This window comes from Thunnus maccoyii, chromosome 1, assembly GCF_910596095.1.
Source record: "Thunnus maccoyii chromosome 1, fThuMac1.1, whole genome shotgun sequence".
Classification (NCBI taxonomy): Eukaryota; Metazoa; Chordata; class Actinopteri; order Scombriformes; family Scombridae; genus Thunnus; species Thunnus maccoyii.
This window is the reverse complement of record NC_056533.1, coordinates 17,478,770-17,498,673: the sequence shown is the minus strand read 5'-3', so window position 1 is coordinate 17,498,673 and position 19,904 is coordinate 17,478,770. Positions and strand designations below refer to the sequence as shown.

Here is a 19,904-nt window from a genome sequence, read left to right as displayed (position 1 = left end):
ATTCCCTCTTTGTGTCTTGATGGACAGTGTTTTCCTGTTCAGCTGCAGTGGAAGGATCCTAACAAGACCAACAACAACAATGACACTAAAAAGACTGTTACTTTGAATATTTGACTACTTTGGACTGCTGAAGCCTCAGCCTTAGCTTCAAATAAACTTTTAAATGCATTTTTGCATAGAAGGAAGACTGCTGGACTGGATTTTGTCCCCACCAGCACTTACACTGAAAGTGCATCATGAAGGGATCTCTTAATGGTCAGTATGAACAGGAGGAATGATTACAGCAAGAAAAACATGTGTCGGTGTTTAAACGAGCACCTGACTGTTGTTTTAAGACAAACTTGAAAAATAGTGAACCTTTCCTTTAAGCTAATTTGGAAACAGTGTCTACTTATTCTATAGTTTATATAGTTATACAAGTTTATTATCATCAGCATCTTCACTATTCTTTGACAACAAGGACCTCACCACCTCCTCCCCCGCCCACACACACATGACCCGGGTCACATGACGGTAAACCTTGATACTACCTCCTGGTTCAGACAGACTGGCTATACAGAGCGAGGCTAGCTGTTTAGCTCCAACTTGTCTAGACGGCCGAGATGGTGAGTGTAAAAAAACAAGCATCAGCTGTCCGGACCGCACTGAAACCAGCCGGCATGTTAATTGATAAAAAACCCAACATTAACACGGACTTCCAGGCGTCGCTTGACAGCAGCTATTTGCTATTTAAACCGGTCAGGAAAGCTAGCTGTGTTGGCCGAATTAGCACAGTACGAGGCCGCCTCTGGTTTCTCTGTGATATTTTGGTTAGCCAGCGGGCTACCAGTAACTTAATGTGTCGGTGAATAACTGATATAATCTAATGTTATCGCAGGTTGTTCAAGTTAATGGTTGACTTACTAAGAGACATGTCATGTGTCACATGTTATGATGATGTTGTTGACCGGTTAGCTCGATGCAATGTGAAGTATGTGACAGGCAGATGTTGGAGTAGCTTTACAGCAACAGCTCATGAAATTACTGCATCCATCGCTCGTTGATTCAACTAGTTAAAGGCTAAATTACAAACCTAAGTACTGACTAAGATGACGTTTTATTGTAGTTACTAACCTTGTAATTTGCTTATCTCTAACTCAGTGGGGGAGATCTGGTTTCTTTACAGGAGCCCACCCAGCTTTATAAAAAATGCACACACTCTTGGGGATGCAGTGATTGAAAGCATCCCACTTCTGTCCAGCCAGTGACATCTTGATGATTGGGCTGATTTCATCCAGATTTTGCCGCCCCTGCATGTTGAAACATGGTGTGTTTGTGACTTTGTGCCAGCTCACAGGGAAATAATGTGGTTGTGGAGCAGGCGATGAGTGATTAAATTAGTGTGGTAATAACAGTGTCCTGCACACGTCCATCAGCTGATGTGTTGACATGTGGTGGTGTAAATGATTATGAAATGCATATAAACAAACTCTGTTGGATGTAGTTCAGTCTCTTGTAGTTTAGTATGTCTGTAAACTCAAAATGCAGCCTCAGTTCTGTCACAGTAACTTGAAACTGGGACTAATAGTGTTTCAATAACTAGTCAGCTTCTAAAAACTAGAAGAGTCCTGGTCTGTTTTGTTTCAGAGAGTGCACACTTCGATTCTGTCTATAATTTTGTGTCTCATGTTTTTGCACTCTGTATCCAGAGTTTCCTAGGGGGTTTGTTTGGGCCGGTATGTGAGATAGATGTGCTGCTGAACGATGCAGAGAGCAGAAAGACAGCCGAGTTGAAGACAGAAGATGGGAAAGTGGAGAAACATTACCTGTTCTACGATGGAGAGTCTGTGTCTGGCAAGGTAAACCCAGTCTGCATAATATATCTAAAACAGGCTTCCACACACATGAAGCAGGGTTTATTTGTGCTGTCTTTTTTTTTAATTAGTTAACAGCACTTCTCTCTTTTACTAAGCCCAGTGGGAAACTAAGAGTCTTTTGATATGTGTGTAAGATTTGCTCTGACTTTTGTAGAACATGAAGTGGTTATGCTTACTATCTGTGAATGTATCAGCTCATATATTAACTTTATTTGATAATATTGTGGTCAATCCGATATTACTTTTTCCTCCTTGTGTTTGGCCAATTGGCTTCCAACTCTTCTTCTGTCGTCTAACACAACTATCAATTTAGAAACCATGAAATTAACATCTTCGAGTTTCATTAAGTATCATCTTCACAGTGTTTTTTTTTTCTTGAGAGATTAACTTGTTTTGATGAGAACCTGTACCAACACTTACAAAAACACATATCAGTGTGGTAACAGCAGATATGTGATAGCTAAATATGTTATAATACTAATGTAATATGTAAAAACTATGGACAGCAGTAAGAAAGAAATATCTTTCTATGTTCTTCAAAGGGAGACTTGCTTAGTTTCACTGCGTCAAAGTCAGAGATATTTATAGATTTGGAATACTGTCAAATTACTGTAACAACATGCTTTTTTGGTTCATAAGATACTCGATCACAGCAAATGTTTATCCTCCAGGTGAATCTAAATGTGAAGCAGGGAGGAAAACGACTCGAGCACCAGGGCATCCGCATTGAGTTTGTTGGACAGATAGGTGAGCATGATCGAAGTGCTGCATTTATCACTTTCTGTTATCACTATTTTCCTGCCTTCTGCATGAGATATGAAGAAGTAACTACTACTGACAACGTAACCTAAATATTTTTGTTGCTCTCATGGTAGTAGGATGGTGCTGATGGATGTATCCTGTCTGACACTTAAAACCTCTAAATTGTCTTAAACTTTATAATTATCTCCTGTATGCGGCATGAAATATCAGACATGCTCATTGGGTCATCGAGCCTCATAGCTGGAAAGCTGCTTGTCAACAGTAGGCAGTTTTCTCACGTGGCTAAAAGATTTAACAGAGCATGTGGTTGTCATGTGCAGCCTACCATAGTGGAGTTAAACCCTCCTCCAATTGTATTTGCAGTAGAAGGAGGGTAATGAGGGCAGTGTGTGGAAAGAGCATGGGATCCTGAAATAAAACTCATATATAATACTTAACTATGTCACCTAAACAGGTGTGATAAATTTGGAGACTCTTGTGGTTACTAATTTGTTTAAACTGACACTTTTCTGACCACAAGCCTCTCTAAATCCAATCTTCTGTGTTTCAGAGCTGTTCTCTGATAAGAGCAACACTCATGAGTTTGTGGACTTGGTGAAAGAGTTGGCTTTACCTGGAGAACTCACACAGAACAGGAGCTACGACTTTGAGTTCATGCAGGTGGAGAAGCCCTATGAGTCCTATACTGGAGCTAATGTCAGGCTAAGGTATATTCATAACACAAATGTTGGGTTCTGTTATATAATTAATCACATGGAGTGTCATCATTGATCATTGGGTATTCATGTTAACCTCATAGCCTATATGATTAATAAAGTATTCAAAATTATTAGATGATTAATGGATAATCAAAGTGATCATAAGTTCCACCCCTAGGTTGTTAATATTACATCTTAGACACTGCAACATAATTCTGGCCAAATTTGACTGAACAATGCATAAGAAATTGCACCAGCTGGTTAAAATATGTTAGAAATATGTTCTGGGTTGTTGAATTAGACATGAAATATGTATGTATATCTTTCTAGATTGGGTGGCAGCATGTTCCGAGTTGTTTCAGTCTGGTTCTTAAGCTTCTATTGTTTGTGTTTTTCCTGCAGGTATTTCCTCAGAGTGACAATAGTCCGTCGTCTGTCTGACCTAGTGAAGGAGTATGAGCTGATTGTCCACCAGCTAGCCACCTACCCAGACGTTAACAACTCGATCAAGATGGAGGTCGGCATAGAAGACTGTCTTCACATCGAGTTTGAATACAATAAATCCAAGTAAGATCAGCATTGTTTTAACTTCTCTGATAGTCTTTGTTGCTTCCTCAGTAAACCCCAAATGAGACGCATTTATCCTTAATTCAGTTTGAGTTTAGATGAAAACTTCTGCCAAATGACAAAATGTCAAATGTTATGTTAAAATGTCATTGCTAGATACCACCTAAAGGACGTGATTGTGGGGAAGATCTACTTCCTACTGGTCAGGATCAAGATCCAACACATGGAGCTACAGCTCATCAAGAAGGAGATGACGGGCATAGGTGAGAATCTGTGGACCAGTAGCATGACACTGTGCTACAAAATTCTGTAGTTGGTTTACTCCTCCGTTAAGTAATTATATTAAACCTGCAGTGCGGAACTTTTGTCTCCCCCTTCTGGCAGTGAGAGTGATTACAAAAACACTGTTGACTAGGGATGCACGATATTATTGGCACGTCATCGGTATTAGCCGATAAAAGCTCTAAAATGAAATATCGGCATTGGCGAATTCTACTGATTATGAGAGGCCGATATGTCGCCTTCCCCTCCGCCGCCTGACTGTGCTTCCCTCAATGGACTGTTTCACCCTGATGGTCCTGGTGCTTCCTCCGCAGGCTCCACTTCACTCAGCTGCCCATCAGACCAGCTGCTTCTTCCCACTCTTTAACCTGAATAACAAACCGGTGCTCGGTGCTCCGGTTGGATCCACATGGAGAGCCGGGGCTAACGTTAGCTGGAAGGCTAGCTGGCTGTGCTTCCCTCCGGTCATGCTGCGGCTAACGCTCTGCTAGCCCCCCAGCTAATGTTAGCCCCGGCTCTCCAGGTGGATCCAACCGGAGCACCGAGCACCGGTTTGTTATTCAGGTTAAAGGTGGGAAGAAGCAGTGGGTCTGACGGGCAGCTGAGTGAAGTGGAGCCTGCGGAGGAAACACCGTGACTGTCGGCGTGAAACAGTCCACGGAGGAGCTGCTATGTTCAGCTGCACCGATGGGAAACACTTCGGCTGCCAGGATGTACTACTCTGTTTGGAAAAAAAAAGTTCTTCTTTTTGGTTTATACCGGCGGTTGGCAACCAGCGTATTAGGTGCATTACCGCCACCTTCTGCTCCAGAGTGTGAACCAGAGATTAAATTCTACACATTAATCCTGTCTGTCTCATAAACTCAAAGAAAACTTTACTGCTCCACCCACTTGGCAGGTTCATTCAAGTTTTAATGCTGAGCTCCTGAGCTCCAGTCTTCCTAAGTTCTTCCTTCATATATTGTCTTTCTTGATCATACTTGGTTCAATCTATGATTGCATGCATAATAGTCTCCTCAGCCAGCTGGAAAAAATATGTGTATATATCAGCAATCGGCCACAATGAGTTGGAAATATCGTCATATTGGATATCGGCAAAAAATCCAATATCGTGCATCCCTACTGTTGACACATGCTGACGTCATAGCCTACTCCGTCGCTACTGCTGCAGCTGTAAAATGGTGGATAAATTGTTTTGAGCGTCACACAACCCCCACGAAATGACTCATTTCACTATCAGAATCTGATCCATTCAGTCCGATAACATTTGGAAAGTCAAGAAGAGCCGCATGATTAAATTATTTCCCCCCATTCAAGTTAGCAGAGGGCTAATTGGAAGTTAAGCGGCTCGGCTGGTGGAAGTCTCTGGTGCGCATGATCTGCCCATAGAGCATATGCGGTATGCATTCATCCGGCCAGTGCGAGTATGTCACCACTGACACCAGATTAAATACTCTGTATACTGTGAAACACCTGGCTATGATAGGCTTTATCAGCATCAGTGCTTGAATGTAACAGATGCTCATTTATATGTAAAAGTCCCGCACTATAGCTTTAATGTAATGTTTGGGTCCTAATAAGAACATTGAAGTTTCTCTCAGTTCTCCTCTACTTCACCATTTTCTGTCTGTCTTATTGTCGTTCTGCTTTTCAGGTCCCAGTACTACCACAGAGACTGAGACGGTTGCTAAGTATGAGATCATGGATGGAGCTCCAGTTAAAGGAGAATCAATCCCTATCAGACTGTTCCTGGCAGGTGAGTTTTTTGTTAAGAGTAGTAGCTGGTACCGTCACCACTGAAGTATCTTCAATGGTAATCAGGGCTTGAAGGCTGTCAAAGGCATAGGGCTATTTAAGATGCAGTCTGTATCTTCCTCAGAGGATAATACAAATAAAGTTTAGAGATAAAGTTTGAGCATATCACATCTTTTGATTCATAACAGGATACGACCTGACACCCACCATGAGGGATGTCAACAAGAAGTTCTCTGTACGTTACTTCCTTAACCTGGTGCTGGTGGATGAAGAAGACAGGAGATACTTTAAACAACAGGTAACACACTTGCACACGCAGCAGTATTATTCTACACTCTCGCTATCACTGAGCTAATATCTGTAACTGTTTCCTCGGTACACAGAGACACACATGAATCAATGAGTATCAGCTAAGCTGTGTCTGTAGCCCCAGATATGGAAGCATTTTTAAGTACCAAAAGGTGAACCTAAATATTTGTGATTTTTAGTCTCTTATCTGCTAGCGCCTTAAAAATTTCTACATTTTTTGACACAGATCTTAAAAGCTTATTTTTCCAGTGCCAGAACCTCTGTATCATTTTGACACTGCTATGGAGAAATGTCAAACACTACTCACATGAAACAGTGCAGAGTTTACTTTTGTGTGATTTATACTTGAAAGTTTCCATTAAAAGTGGTGTTTAGAACAAGAGGAAGCACTCATAGGTTATATTTCATAATCGGGCAGAATTTGCATCCAAATGATATTTGTTTGCACTGCATTTTAATATCTGTGTGTCTTGATGTTTTGCTACAAGCTTGTCTGTCACACAGGCCTGCAGCAGCAGAATTAACATGCAAAGAGTTTGTCTCTGCCTATGACAAATTGATTGAAATGTTGATTCAGTTAATTAACGGTATATTTGGGGTGTAATTTTATAATCCACTGGTAAACAATCATGAATTAACAGGATCCTGTGTAGGTCTTGACTTCTAGTAATGATATGGAGCTATTCTTATAATTGGTTGCCACTTTTTTTGTATTTTGCAAGTGCACATGCACAGATGCAAACACAAGTCAGCACAATTCACATCCTGTTGTTAGTCTTGTGCTACTCCGCTGATCAACAGTTGGTGGTGGTACTGCACCAAGAACAGTTGCAATGACTATGAAAGGCAGTGAAGAAGGAGACCGGCATCAAACAAATATGAATGTAAACAATGCACAATTTAAAATATTTGCAAATGTTTTATTATAATGAAGTAAGTCTTGCATTCAACACATTTGTTAGACCTCAAGGACACACAATGCGTTTTGGTAAGAAACATGGAATTTAAACATAACTTTTGTCTGTTTACAAGAAAACTCCACAGGTCCCCTTAAAGGTGCAATATACGACATTCAGCCCTACTACATGTTGCGCTGGAACACCAGCATCTCAGACCAAAACAAATACAGTGTTTAGTCAATAAAGTTGGGAAAAAATCAAATATGGATCAAGATTCTGTCACTGCATTGCCCATTTCTTGCCTCAGATATTTTCAGAAACATATTTTAGTGTACTGTTTAGCCGTAATATAAGAAAGTTTGCCGAAAATGGACGCAGAGAGGACAGGGAGGGAGGGACTCATCATCAAATCAACAAAGAACAGAGAAGCTGGAATTACGATACACACAGAGGGAGTGTGACTTCATTCTCTGCTCAGGACGCCATTACTCCAATATATCTTTATATACTAAATAGTTTTTTGCTGACATCTAGTGCGGCTGAATGTTGTATATTTCAGCTTTAACCACCAGTCTGATTGTCTGTCTGTTCTTCAGGAGAGTTTTTCTTAAGACTATTAAAGTGCATTTATCCATTCCTGCATTCTTTTAGTTCTTGTTTTTCTTCTTTTGTATGCATCTATTTGACAACCACAACACTTTTAATTGGGATTAATGAAAGTTTTCCTTCATTCGCTCCTCTGTGTTCTCTGTGTTTAGGAGATTGTTTTGTGGAGAAAAGCTCCAGAGAAGCTGAGAAAAAGAAACTTCCATCAGCGCTACGAGTCCCCCGAGTCCCGAACCCAGCCACTTAACGCAGAGCAGCCAGAGATGTGAGGGCTACGCTACGAACTGAAAATACACACAGACACACCCCAACTCTTCACTGCTGAACAGCCAGAGGTGTGAGGGCTGCCCCACTATCTCCCTGGACTGAGAAATTTCTGTATACATACCTTCAGACATCCCCGCCCGCCCCCCCTCACCCCATCACAGCTTCTAATGTGAGCTGTCCTACCACGGTCACCTGCCCCCCCCAGGACTGAAACATACTCGCATACAGATGCACAAGCATACAATCCAAGTCTGCTGAATGCTAAATGTCAAGGCAAGAGTGCAAATCAAATCGACCCACGTAAGGAGCAGTGAGGCAGTCTATTTGATCTCGGCCCCTCCGACTGAAACACACACACACACAAGCACACGAGTGAAGCCATACAGTCTCAGTTTGCTGAACACATAATAAAACAGGAACAAAGACGAAAAAGAAGACATGGCTACAGACGACCACCACATCATTTATCCCTTCTTCTGCAACAAGAACTTCTTTTTGTTTGGGGATCAGCTTGAACAAAGGACATGAGTCAACACACACACTCTGTGTTTATTTACAATACCTGACCTTAAGCTATAATGATGCCACAGTGCTCTCGTTCATCCTTCTAGCAGGGAAATAAATAATTTCCCAGTTACAGAATATGGTAAGTATGTTACAACCATTCACAAACAGCTTTTTCCATGCAAATGTCTGCTTAATTGGGAAATGAGCTTAGTGCAACAAATGTCCATCTTAACATCATTTTAATCATATATTTAATCTTAAAATATGATTATTTTGTTTAAGTGACAAAATCGAACCGGTTTCTAGTTCCAGCCCACTTCTCATTTCATTCCAGAAATATTTAAAATGTTTAGGCAAGATAGAAACATAATTTCTGTGTCAATTATTGCATAAAATCATCATACTGTTACTAAGAGATACTCAATACATTTCAGTCTCTTCTTAAGATGAATATTTGATGCAGTTTCCACTGATTGAGTCTGTCAGGTTACTACAGGGTTGCCTACAAATTTATCTAACGGTTATGATTCAGAGTTTTACTGTGTTTTTCCATCTAAAGTCAAGATGTTTCTCTGGCAACAGGCATTTTGTTTGACCTTGAAATTGCTGTACATTTATGACAAATGCTCAAGGATGGAAACCATTTGTTGTTGGTCTTCCAAAGTTATTTAAAGGATCAATTCATCCAAATTTAAGAAAAGAATGATGAATGTCTTTAGTAGGATACCACTAGGGGTAGGATTTTTTCGTCATTTGGGTGAACCGAACCTTTAAGTTTCTACATCAGCTCTGGTTTCAGCTGACTCTCAGTTCAGTCAGTAAAAGATATACTGTAGATTTTCTTGAATTTCTAAGATTCACAAGTCAAAATGGTTGAAAAGATGAGAAAGCTGTCCAGCTGCTTTTAACCTGGAAATGAATATGCCCTCACCGCATGAATAGCAGTCTCTATTTACATTTGAATGATCAAATAGAAAACTGAAGTGATGCTAGCTCTCATCAGCAGACTGTAGATTCACTGTTTCCATCAGTTTCACTTACTTTTTTCATAGGATGGGGAGTTTTTGAGCCTGTTGGTTTGTTTTAAGTAGAATAGTAATGTAATAAATGGCTCGTGTCTGCTACTGTAAGCACTGGAAGGGATGCAGTATCAATATACTGTTAAATCCAGCATTGTTCCACTGTGATGCCCAGATTGGCAGCTTAGGTCCTGCTTTAAAGATGCACATACAGCTATGTGATGTCACCGGTCCCGTATGTAGGGCGATTCTGCCCATAAGCTCTGATCTGTGGCCAGTTTTGCACTTTGCCCTCCGATGCTGTTTAAAAGGGGCATGGAAGCTGAAACAAAACATCACTCAAGGACAACTTCACCTCAGAGATCTCCTGTATCTGTAATGGAAATTATACTGTCATTTATATATCACTAGTTTTAATTGGACTCACTAAGTATAATATTTTGTTGCTTTTTGACACCGACATGTGCAACTCATGCCGCCATGTTACATGTTTCATAAACTTCTGGACACTCAGATGTACAATTGAGCTTTTTTTTTTTTGTTTCTTCACACTAGTGTTGAATGTGCATTTTGTTTGTTTTTCCTTTATTTGGGAACAGTATAATTTATTTGCAGTAATGCTTTGTTTCTTTTTTGCCTGTCAGACATAATTTCTGTCTCTCTGAACACTGTACAGGTAGAGTTTGTTTGGCGTACTTTAAATGCCTTCAATGGTAATGAAGAAAACACTTAAATGCCAAAACTCTCTGCCCCTGTCTTATCTACTGCATGTTAATCTTTACACAGTGTCTAATCATGCCATTGATGCGTGTGTATGATAATATGTGTATATATACACCGAACCCAAATATATAGTTAAAATGAATCGTGAATAAAGCAAATTTATACTGAATATCTTTTGAATGACACTTTTTTTTAAAACAAATATCCCAAGTTTTGGTTTGAAGAGTTGAAAGGTCAAAAGTAATAAGTAAAAACAAACTAACATAAACATACATATACAACATAAATAAATGTCAATGTATAAAAATGTTTAATATACAATGAGTTGACTAACTGGTTTCAGTCTAAGCCTGAGAAGGATTCCTTCATGTCTTGCACACTAGATCGACAATGAAGATAATAGTGTTTGGAGGTGGTTGATTTGCTGTATTGATTGAGATAATGACAGCCTCTTTTTGCCTCACAACGTCCGGACCCTTTACACTCTAGACCATAAAAAATGTGTTGAGGTCTGTGTGGATAATACTAAAGATGCTCTAATAACATCTAAACGGTCTCTGAAAATACCCACAGCCTCCAGGTGCTGCAGTGTTGTGCCCAACTAAGCTGAGTCACAGACATTTGTTAAATGAAAGTCAACTATCCGATGACTGTCCATTTTCAAAGACTTAGTCAATGCAGAAATGAGGATAGTACAGCATACAGTACCAGAAGAGTGAAACTCCACCTGTAAACACTTCAACTACGGAGGTGTCCTTGGTGTTGCCTGTTCATAATTTGCTATCTTTTCTGCGCAGCATTAATAATACGTAAAACAATCACATCATGTAAATGTACAAAAATACATATGGCTCTGGATCTTCATTTACATGATTTGAAATGAACTCGTTGGTCATTTTCCAGGCAGCTTTTATCACGCTTTGCATGCGCACGATCATTTTCTAAACAGGCACATTTGTGGGCAGCTACATAGAGACGGGTCCTGTTCCACGTTGTGTCCCCAGCAGGAAGAGAGATGTGTTGACCGTCCTCTGTTGAAGTCGTAGCTGGAGCATAATCCACATGTGTAGACCTGCTGGACACTATGGAGCGACAGTAACACCGGTTTTGTACGTGGCCCCAAAAAGGGCGCTAACACCAGGGATACAACGATGTCAGTAAACCGGTGTTTGCGTTTGTTTTCTCGGCTTCAGCGTCATGTTAACCCCCGGGCTGCTCGCATCGTCGCCGGCAGCTGTCCCGCGTCTCCTGGGTCTGTTTTGTTGCATAAACAACATCGGGCTAGTTCTGTTGATGGCTGCAGACATGCTTCATCCAGCAGCTCTACTCCCAAACCTCCGGACACATCGCTGTTTGTCCCCGTCTCTCTGAAGGCGGACGTCTCGGTGGATGGCAGTGTGGGAGCAGAGCTGACCCAGCCCCTAGATAAAGGTGAGTACATGTAGGCTTAAATCACTTCAGCACTTCGGAAAACGAGGTGATCATTGAGACAGGCTGTTGCTGTCAAGCGGTTTTCTTCGTGCACCGAGGCTAACCCGAGCTGTCAGATGCGCAGCATTTTGAACATTTTCAATTAGGGACATGACAGCCTTTTTCTCATGTGTGTTTCTCTCTCTTCTGATTGTGTCTTGATTCAGATGAACTGCTGAAAGTTCTGAACCGGTTTTACAAGAAGAAGGAGATGCAGAAGCTAGCAGCAGATCATGGCCTGGACGGTGAGGATGGAAGCAAAACATTCATCAAAAACACTTCATTACTTGCTATACCTACTATAGACATTCCTTGTGTGTATTTCTGAAGATTGTTGTGTTGTTATTCTGTGTAAATACACTGAGAGCTACTAAACCAGAGTCAAATTCCTTGTATGTGTAAACATACTTGGCCAATAAAGATGATTCTGATTAATGTGAACGTAAATGCTAGTCGATTCAACATTTACTCAATCACCAGCAATTGATGTTGTGTGTGCGAGACGATAGGATTTAATGTGCAACAGTGTGATGATTATGGCAGTGTTAATTCTAACTACTTTTATAACATTATTTTTACATAAAAGTTTAAATTGAACACATTAGTCATATCCCATATTCATATTGATTGTCAAACTATTCCCACAGTTACACTCATACATGGGTAGAAGAAAAGCAAAAGTTATGATGGTCAGACATAACTAGACTGTCAGGGCTGAACATCAGTCAGTTCTAATTGCATGTATAGTCTGGACAAAGGTTGTTTAAGGAATCCTGATGTCCATCTTGTTACCAAAGGTTTTGTTTTTGGAATGAATTTATTCAGCTTCTCTGGACGAATAAAAGCTGTCATCAATCACAGAGAATAAATCTCCATCGTACAAATAAGGATGAATAAAATCTAAATCTTTACCGTTAAAGAGAACGTCACCAGTTTATGTAAAATGTAATGTCTATAATGTTAGACCGCTACGACACCACACTGCCTTCAGCTTGTGAAGTTATCTCTGATGATGTCAACATGATACCAAAGCCGGAGAGAAATCAAACCAGCTTGATTTGTGCAGTGATTTCCAGTGGTTTCTGTGCAGGATTGACAGCCTTGTGTGTCTTCATTGTGTGTTTCTGTGTGTGTACACAGCTCGTCTTTTCCACCAGGCCTTTATCAGCTTCAGGAAGTACGTACTAGAAATGAATTCCCTCGCCGCTGATCTGCACATCATCCTCAGTGACATCTGCTGCGGAGCAGGTTTGTCAGTCTTTAATTAAACCTCAACATAATTAGTATCAATAAATGAAAGAAATACTTTAATTAATTTTCATTTTTGTTGCTTTAAAGGTCATATAGATGACCTCTACCCGTACTTTATGCGTCATGCCAAGCAAATCTTTCCTATGCTGGACTGTATGGATGACCTGAGAAAGATCTCAGACCTCAGAGTGCCTGCCAACTGGTACGTATCATCTCATTGTAGTTAACTTTCTGGTGCCGACAGTGATTTGCACCTTTAGTTCATGTGTCATATCTTGTGCAGTATTGTTTTGTGGTTAGAGTGTGTGTGTGTTGATCAGGTACCCTGAGGCTCGTGCCATCGAGAGGAAGGTGATTTTCCATGCTGGTCCCACTAACAGTGGTAAAACCTACCACGCCATCCAGCGCTACCTGGCTGCTAAGTCTGGAGTCTACTGTGGCCCCTTGAAACTACTGGCCCACGAAATCTTTGAGAAGAGCAACACGGCTGTAAGTATCTCTCTCTCTTTCTTCATCACCGTCTGTAATCTTTCTATTTTGTTTCACTCTTGAGCCTCTTTCATACATGCAGTCTATCCCTGAAATGTTCAGGAACATTTCCTGCATGGGGTCATGTGTGAATGGGAGTAGTGATTGATATTCTGGGAAATCTGTACCGCCAATTTTCCACCTCAAGACCTAATAACATTTCAGGGAAAATGCTGGTATGGCTGTGTGATTGAAAGCAGGAACATTTCAGGGACAAATATGTAAAGGGTTACGTCTGTCTGATGAAAGATGCTTTTGTGTGGAGCGAACGAACTAATCACAAGACTCCGCTGATGATGTATTTGAATCCACGACTTGTTTAGGCTTGCCTTGCCAATGCTTTTGCGGGTGATTTGTCTCGCAAATTTGTTGAATATTAAATGCATAAAAAGAACACTGGTACCGGATAAAAACAGTTCCTCATCCGCCAAATTCCTTGAATATAATAAGCGACGTCTCCTCCCATCTTCTTCTTCTGTTGAGTTTTATAGTAGTTGGCATTGATAAGTGTTGCATGACTGCCATCCACCGGACTGTCTCTTTCCCCATCTATTCCAGCATTGCCATGTTATGTGTGAAAAGGCGCAAGACAGAAATGTTCCTGAATGTAGCTGCATATGTGAATACTACTAGCAGTGCTTGACAGATTATCCCAATAATTTACTGGGAACTATGTGTCAAAGAGGCTTTGGACTTTCTCAGTATTTTTCTTTCTGTCTTTTACTCAGGTGTTAATGGCTTTACCTCACCGTGTCTATCATTTGTGTTCCCCATCTCTTCGTTTATTCTTAAAGTGTCATCTTTTATCTCTTTCTCACCATATCACACTGTTGACTGTTGGTGTGTGTGTGTGTGTGTGTGTGTGTGTGCGTGCGTGTGTGCGTGTGTACTCCCAGGGTGTGCCATGTGACTTGGTTACCGGAGAGGAGAGGACATTCGTGGACCTGGAGGGTCGAGCTTCTGATCACGTGGCCTGCACCATTGAGATGTGCAGTGTCACCACACCTTGTTAGTAAACATAACATACAGATATTTCTGTTCATATCATATCAGATTGTATCAGCTTTAATCAAAAACTAAAAAAATAAGAATAATTTGAGGCAGGTGTTGTTGTTGTTGTTGTTGTTTTATACAGCACTCAATGATGCTCAGATGGATGTACTTTGTTACTATCTTGACATTTATAAATCAGTAATTCATTTGTTAGTTTTTCATGTGATTTTATGAGATATTTTAAGTAATCTAGCACAATTCTGTCACCTTCTTATGGGGGGCTGCTATTAAGAATGCAGTCATCAGCCAAAATGCAGAAATTTTGAACAGTTATATATTTATTTTTGATATTTTGCTAACAAGAACCAAAATGTTTCTCCAGATACATCTTGCAGAAACTGTCATCTGCATGATGGAAGTTTTGTTTGTGTTGTTTAATTGGCCACTTGAAGGTGTCACCCTGAATATTTATTGAGGGTTTGTTTTCTTGTGTGTCTGCCTGTAGATGAGGTGGCTGTAATTGATGAAATCCAAATGATCAGAGATCCTGCCAGAGGCTGGGCCTGGACCCGAGCACTGCTGGGTTTGTAACACACACAGGAGACCTCTCACACTGTTGCGGACCATGTGTCTCTTCATCTTCATCACAACCTCCACCACAAAAGCCTGTGCATTCATTAAAGTTGCTAAATTACTGCATTAGTGATTATATAGATTTTTTTTAAAACATTGGTTTACAAACAGTGGTTGTTTTTCTTAATTGGGGTCTGTAATTACAGCTATGTTTCCCTAATTGTGTCTGTTATGTGTTATTTTGTACTCATTATTTTATATTTTAAATACTGATGTTTCCATCCTGTGCAGCTGACAGTTTCTTTGTATTTGTTTAGGTCTCTGTGCGGAGGAGATTCATGTGTGCGGGGAACCTGCAGCCATAGACTTTATCAGAGAGCTGATGTATACCACTGGAGAGGAGGTGGAGGTGAGGCTGTAGCATATAGTACAGCAGGAAGAGAGGAGTCTGGCTGATGTTGTACAATGTTCTTTCATTTTTGTCTTTGGGTAACCACACTGTCTCCGTTCCTCTTCAGGTCCGCACCTACCAGCGTTTAACTCCATTCTCAATCTTGGATCAGGCTGTGGAGTCATTAGACAACCTGAGACCAGGAGACTGTATCGTGTGCTTCAGTAAAAATGACATCTACTCTATAAGCAGGCAGATTGAGGCCAGAGGACAACAATGTGCTGTAATTTATGGGAGTTTACCTCCAGGTAAATGTGTGAGAAATTTTTAGGAGGATGTAACCATGTCACATGTTTGTGTGGGGGGAAGGGAGCCAGTACTCGGTTCTTACTGTATGAAGACTAAATGTAGGCTACAAATATCAGATAGTTTGTCTACCCTTCTGTTAATGTGTTTCAAATCATTGAACTTAATCTCAACTTTTGTCCAAAAACATTATAAAAACAAAAGAAAGATTAATGATAATGCAAGTCGTAATTAATTTACAAGCCATTATTTCAGCTTTTTGTGTCAAAGACAGACTCTGTTGATTCCTGTTTTACTAAGACTAAACTCAGTTGTTCTGTGTTTACAGGCACCAAGTTGTCCCAGGCCAAGAAATTCAATGATCCTGACGACCCCTGTAAGATCCTGGTAGCTACAGATGCTATTGGAATGGGTCTTAACCTGTAAGTACCCTCATACACACTCTAGTCCACTTCCTGATATTTTTCAACACAGTAATTGAAAAAGATTGTAAAAAGGCCTGAAATCAAGTCCTCATACTGTACAGCATATTGAAACATTATTCCAACCTCCATGTTCTTCACGTTTATTTAACCTGTAGTCACCTGTACTCCCAGGCTTTTCTTAACTGATATTTGACTTTTTCTGACTGAAGTTATTTCTATTTTGTTGTTCATGTATTTGGTTACTATCCTACCTTTTTACATTATTCTGATGTTTGCTGGCATTTTCAGCACACACCACTAGGTGTCACCAAAGTTTTACTTTTTCAAAACATTGGGGCTTTAACAGGACTCCAGTGGTAGTTTAACAGTCAAATCTTTCTACACAAGAAATTGTGAAAATGCCATCAACCCAGCTCACATCTATCCATTTGTCTCTCTCCAGGAGTATAAAACGGATCATCTTCAACAGTCTTGTGAAGCCCAATGTGAATGAGAAAGGGGAGAAACAGATGGAGACCATCAGCACATCACAAGCTCTGCAGATAGCTGGCCGTGCAGGAAGGTCGGTCTCACCTTTACTTGCATGGTTCCCATTCAATAGGATTAAAGATGGGAGAGAATATTATTAAGCCATTTTTACTTCTGTCATTTTTAAAAAAAAACCTGTCTTCTCCAGGTTCTCCTCCAAGTTTAAAGAGGGAGAAGTTACCACCATGCACAGAGATGATCTTCCTGTCCTGAAAGAAATACTCAGACACTCCGTAGATCCCATAGAGGTGATCATTCACACACAGACAAGCAGGGTTACACTCAAACACACACAAGACACACAGATGGTCTCACTGATGGTGTTTATCTCCTCTCCTTTGCCTCAGACTGCAGGTCTCCATCCTACTGCAGAGCAGATAGAGATGTTTGCCTATCATCTACCTGATGCTACACTGTCCAACCTTATTGTGAGTATAGCTGCCCGTCTCCTCATATATTTATCTTTTGTAAGCATCAAATCAACAGCATAAAGAAATGTATCACACAGAGCTGGATGGTTGTGAATGTTTCTCATAGAAGGCCATACATATATAGGCAGTATATCATTATTAGACCTGTGTAGCACTTGGTGGTTGCCTCTTGGATTCAGAAGAGCTTGAATTTTTCAGAGATCTTTCACAAAGTTACTGTAAAGATCTCTGCAGGATTGTTGGCCACATGTTCACACTGTGTGAACTTTTAATACAACCTCATCCAATCTTATCCTCTGTTGTGTCATCAGCAGCATTATTAATAGCAGCGATGCTAGTATGTGTCAAGAAATATTTTCCCATTACATCAGCATGTCACAAAAGAACAATAAAGTCCAGGTGATCATTTTGCTTGTGTTAGAATTGTCTTGTTTATCGCCGTAGCTTCGTCTTCCTTTTTTGACTCCATTCTCTCTCGTTCTCTCTCTTAGGACATATTTGTCAGTCTCTCCCAGGTGGACGGTATGTACTTTGTCTGCAACATTGACGACTTCAAGTTTCTGGCCGATATGATTCAGCATATCCCGCTCAACCTGAGGTCACGCTATGTCTTCTGTACTGCTCCCATAAACAAGAAACAACCTTTCGTATGCACGTCCTTCTTAAAGGTAAGGACTAGTAGGAGTGAAGATGTTGAGGAAGCGTGAGGTGAGAGGAGATATGTTTTGAAATAACAGAAAAAAAAAATTATATCCACTGTGATTTTGTGTTGTAAGAAAATTAAAGCCAAGGAGGGATGGATAGTTTTTATAGGCACTGTACTTCACCTCTTTCAAGTTACGGTTACACTGATAAGACATTATGAGCTCCAGAATTAAAGTTTAGTCTTGCAATAAGTAACCTTTGAGATTCAGGGTTAAGTTCTACATATTGGTGTTGTGCAACTCTTTTTCTGCTGGTAGAGTTGCAGGTTAAGAAGCATATGAGCAAAATATGTTTCCAGTTTAATATAATAACAAACCAACAAACAAAATCCTTTTTCCTGACTCTGGCATGTATTTCTTATCATGTTATAATTATGATGCTGCTGTTCATGACAAAAAACATATTTCCTTCCATTTTCTTGCTTGTTAAGCTTTGGATTTCTGTCCTGCACTAAGAGCTGTGCTGCACTGATTTGAATCTTGTTTCTCTTTCAGTTTGCCCGTCAGTTCAGTCGAGACGAACCCCTGACGTTTGACTGGGTCTGTCGCCATGTCAGCTGGCCTCTGGCTCCACCCAAAAACATAAAGGACCTGGTTCACTTGGAAGCTGTTCATGATGTGTTGGATCTTTATCTCTGGTTAAGGTAACTTGGAGTTTTTTTGTGTAGTTGTCAGTCGATTTAGTCATTGGTTGGTTGTGTCCGCAACACCTTTACTCATGAAACAAGCCTCATTATCAACATCTTCAAACTCTTCTTTATCGTATGACATTATATTCTCACAAGTGGACTTACCATGCTAATCCATGTTGCTGTCGATGTCTGTCTGTCTCTGTAGCTACCGTTTCATGGACATGTTTCCAGACACAGGCTTGGTTCGGGAAATCCAGCGGGAACTTGATGACATCATCCAACAGGGCGTCCGAAATATTACACGTCTCATCAGAGCGACAGATGCGACCATCACTGAACCACCACAGACACAGAGCAACAGGCGTGGCCAAGCAGCATCTGGCAGGAACAGTGGCAGCAATAATTTGACCGGCGGAAGAGGTCAACGAGGCTCAGGACAGATGATGGACAGTTCTCTGGCTAGTCGCCTGGTGAGAGACGGACTGTTGACCCCGGATTTGCTCCAGCAGCTGCAGAGAGAATGGTCTAAAGATCAAAAGCAGGATTTTCCCAACCGGAGCGCATTCGATACAGAACATCAAAATAACAGCAACAAAGGGAAAAGAAAAAAGAAGAAGAAATGAAGGGGGAAAAAATTACACGACTTTTGACACAAGAGCACTATTTGATCATGATCATGTGGTTTGGACTGAGATTTACATCAGAATATTCTGTCATGTAATTTACTTATTTTTACTGTGATTAAAAAGCTCACATTGTAAGTTTTCTTCCTGACTGTAATCATACGAACTGTTACTAGCTGATGTCCGTAAATATCCTTCCTGAGAACTACGGGTTGCTGCTGCTCGTAGCCCCTCTACAGGATCTGGTACCCAATGAGAGATTCTCCCATTAGACCCCTGTGGGAGATGTCATATCCTGCCTGATCTATCACTTGTCTGTAACCGCCATTTTGTTTCACACAGTGTCATAAATGATTAATTTTATAGTCATTGTGACCAGGAAACATTTCAGAATGCACTGTGTGTGTGTGTGTGTGTGTGTTATGAAGGTATGGATTGAGTTTACAGCATGAGAGAATATATCCAATTTATTTGGGTACATCTGAAGCGTTCACTTAAAACTGCTCTCAAATTAAAGACATCTTCTCTGAACATTCTGCTAACGCTTTGAATAGATTGAATTCAGTACAGCCCTCGGAGTGTCTATATACAGATGAAATACCATATTTTTCCTTGTTTGTACATTTAAGTTGATTAGTCAATAAAAAAGCTACTGTTTTAACTGTCTTGATGTCACCTTTATGGTATTAATATGGCACACGGACCTGTGTTAACAAAACAATGCAAACATTGAAAATGACTGAAGAAATGTTTGATAATGCTAAAAAGGTAGCTCACATTGTTGAATGCCAAGTAGCAG

The 19,904-nt window shown here is 40.5% G+C and overlaps 2 protein-coding genes across 4 annotated transcripts; both read left to right on the top strand.

The window, feature by feature from the left end:
- The first annotated feature begins 465 nt into the window (after positions 1 to 465).
- On the top strand, positions 466 to 10,419 carry vps26a (VPS26, retromer complex component A). Of its 3 annotated transcripts, none has more exons than XM_042418240.1 (10): positions 466 to 605; positions 1,166 to 1,306; positions 1,689 to 1,838; positions 2,528 to 2,603; positions 3,169 to 3,325; positions 3,719 to 3,883; positions 4,040 to 4,146; positions 5,820 to 5,921; positions 6,109 to 6,218; positions 7,887 to 10,419. In XM_042418240.1, exons 2-10 carry the CDS (start codon positions 1,304 to 1,306, stop codon positions 8,001 to 8,003), a joined length of 987 nt encoding a protein of 328 aa, XP_042274174.1. In that variant the 5' UTR covers positions 466 to 605; positions 1,166 to 1,303; the 3' UTR covers positions 8,004 to 10,419. The 3 variants fall into 3 exon arrangements, with proteins under 3 accessions (XP_042274174.1, XP_042274168.1, XP_042274163.1); XM_042418234.1 differs by having other exon boundaries at positions 1,141 to 1,306; XM_042418229.1 differs by lacking the exon at positions 1,166 to 1,306 and having other exon boundaries at positions 467 to 605.
- Positions 10,420 to 11,014: 595 nt separating this feature from the next.
- On the top strand, positions 11,015 to 19,766 carry supv3l1 (SUV3-like helicase). Its single transcript, XM_042420008.1, has 16 exons — positions 11,015 to 11,681; positions 11,888 to 11,965; positions 12,861 to 12,968; positions 13,059 to 13,173; positions 13,292 to 13,460; positions 14,396 to 14,507; positions 14,998 to 15,075; positions 15,383 to 15,474; positions 15,584 to 15,764; positions 16,091 to 16,184; positions 16,630 to 16,749; positions 16,864 to 16,963; positions 17,063 to 17,143; positions 17,638 to 17,814; positions 18,346 to 18,494; positions 18,688 to 19,766. The coding sequence occupies exons 1-16, from the start codon at positions 11,402 to 11,404 to the stop codon at positions 19,103 to 19,105; spliced, it is 2,352 nt and encodes a 783-aa protein (XP_042275942.1). The 5' UTR covers positions 11,015 to 11,401; the 3' UTR covers positions 19,106 to 19,766.
- The last annotated feature ends 138 nt before the right edge of the window (positions 19,767 to 19,904 follow it).

What these genes read in the sequence shown, in the direction of transcription:
- vps26a (XM_042418240.1), top strand. An exon ending in TGAGTTTGTTGGACAGATAG is followed by an intron (nt 2,604 to 3,168) that starts GTGAGCATGATC and finishes TCTGTGTTTCAG; the next exon opens with AGCTGTTCTCTGATAAGAGC. An exon ending in GAAGGAGATGACGGGCATAG is followed by an intron (nt 4,147 to 5,819) that starts GTGAGAATCTGT and finishes TCTGCTTTTCAG; the next exon opens with GTCCCAGTACTACCACAGAG.
- supv3l1 (XM_042420008.1), top strand. Translation starts at nt 11,402, where the DNA reads ATGTCAGTAAACCGGTGTTTGCGTTTGTTTTCTCGGCTTCAGCGTCAT. An exon ending in AGCAGATCATGGCCTGGACG is followed by an intron (nt 11,966 to 12,860) that starts GTGAGGATGGAA and finishes GTGTGTACACAG; the next exon opens with CTCGTCTTTTCCACCAGGCC. An exon ending in CCACTGGAGAGGAGGTGGAG is followed by an intron (nt 15,475 to 15,583) that starts GTGAGGCTGTAG and finishes GTTCCTCTTCAG; the next exon opens with GTCCGCACCTACCAGCGTTT.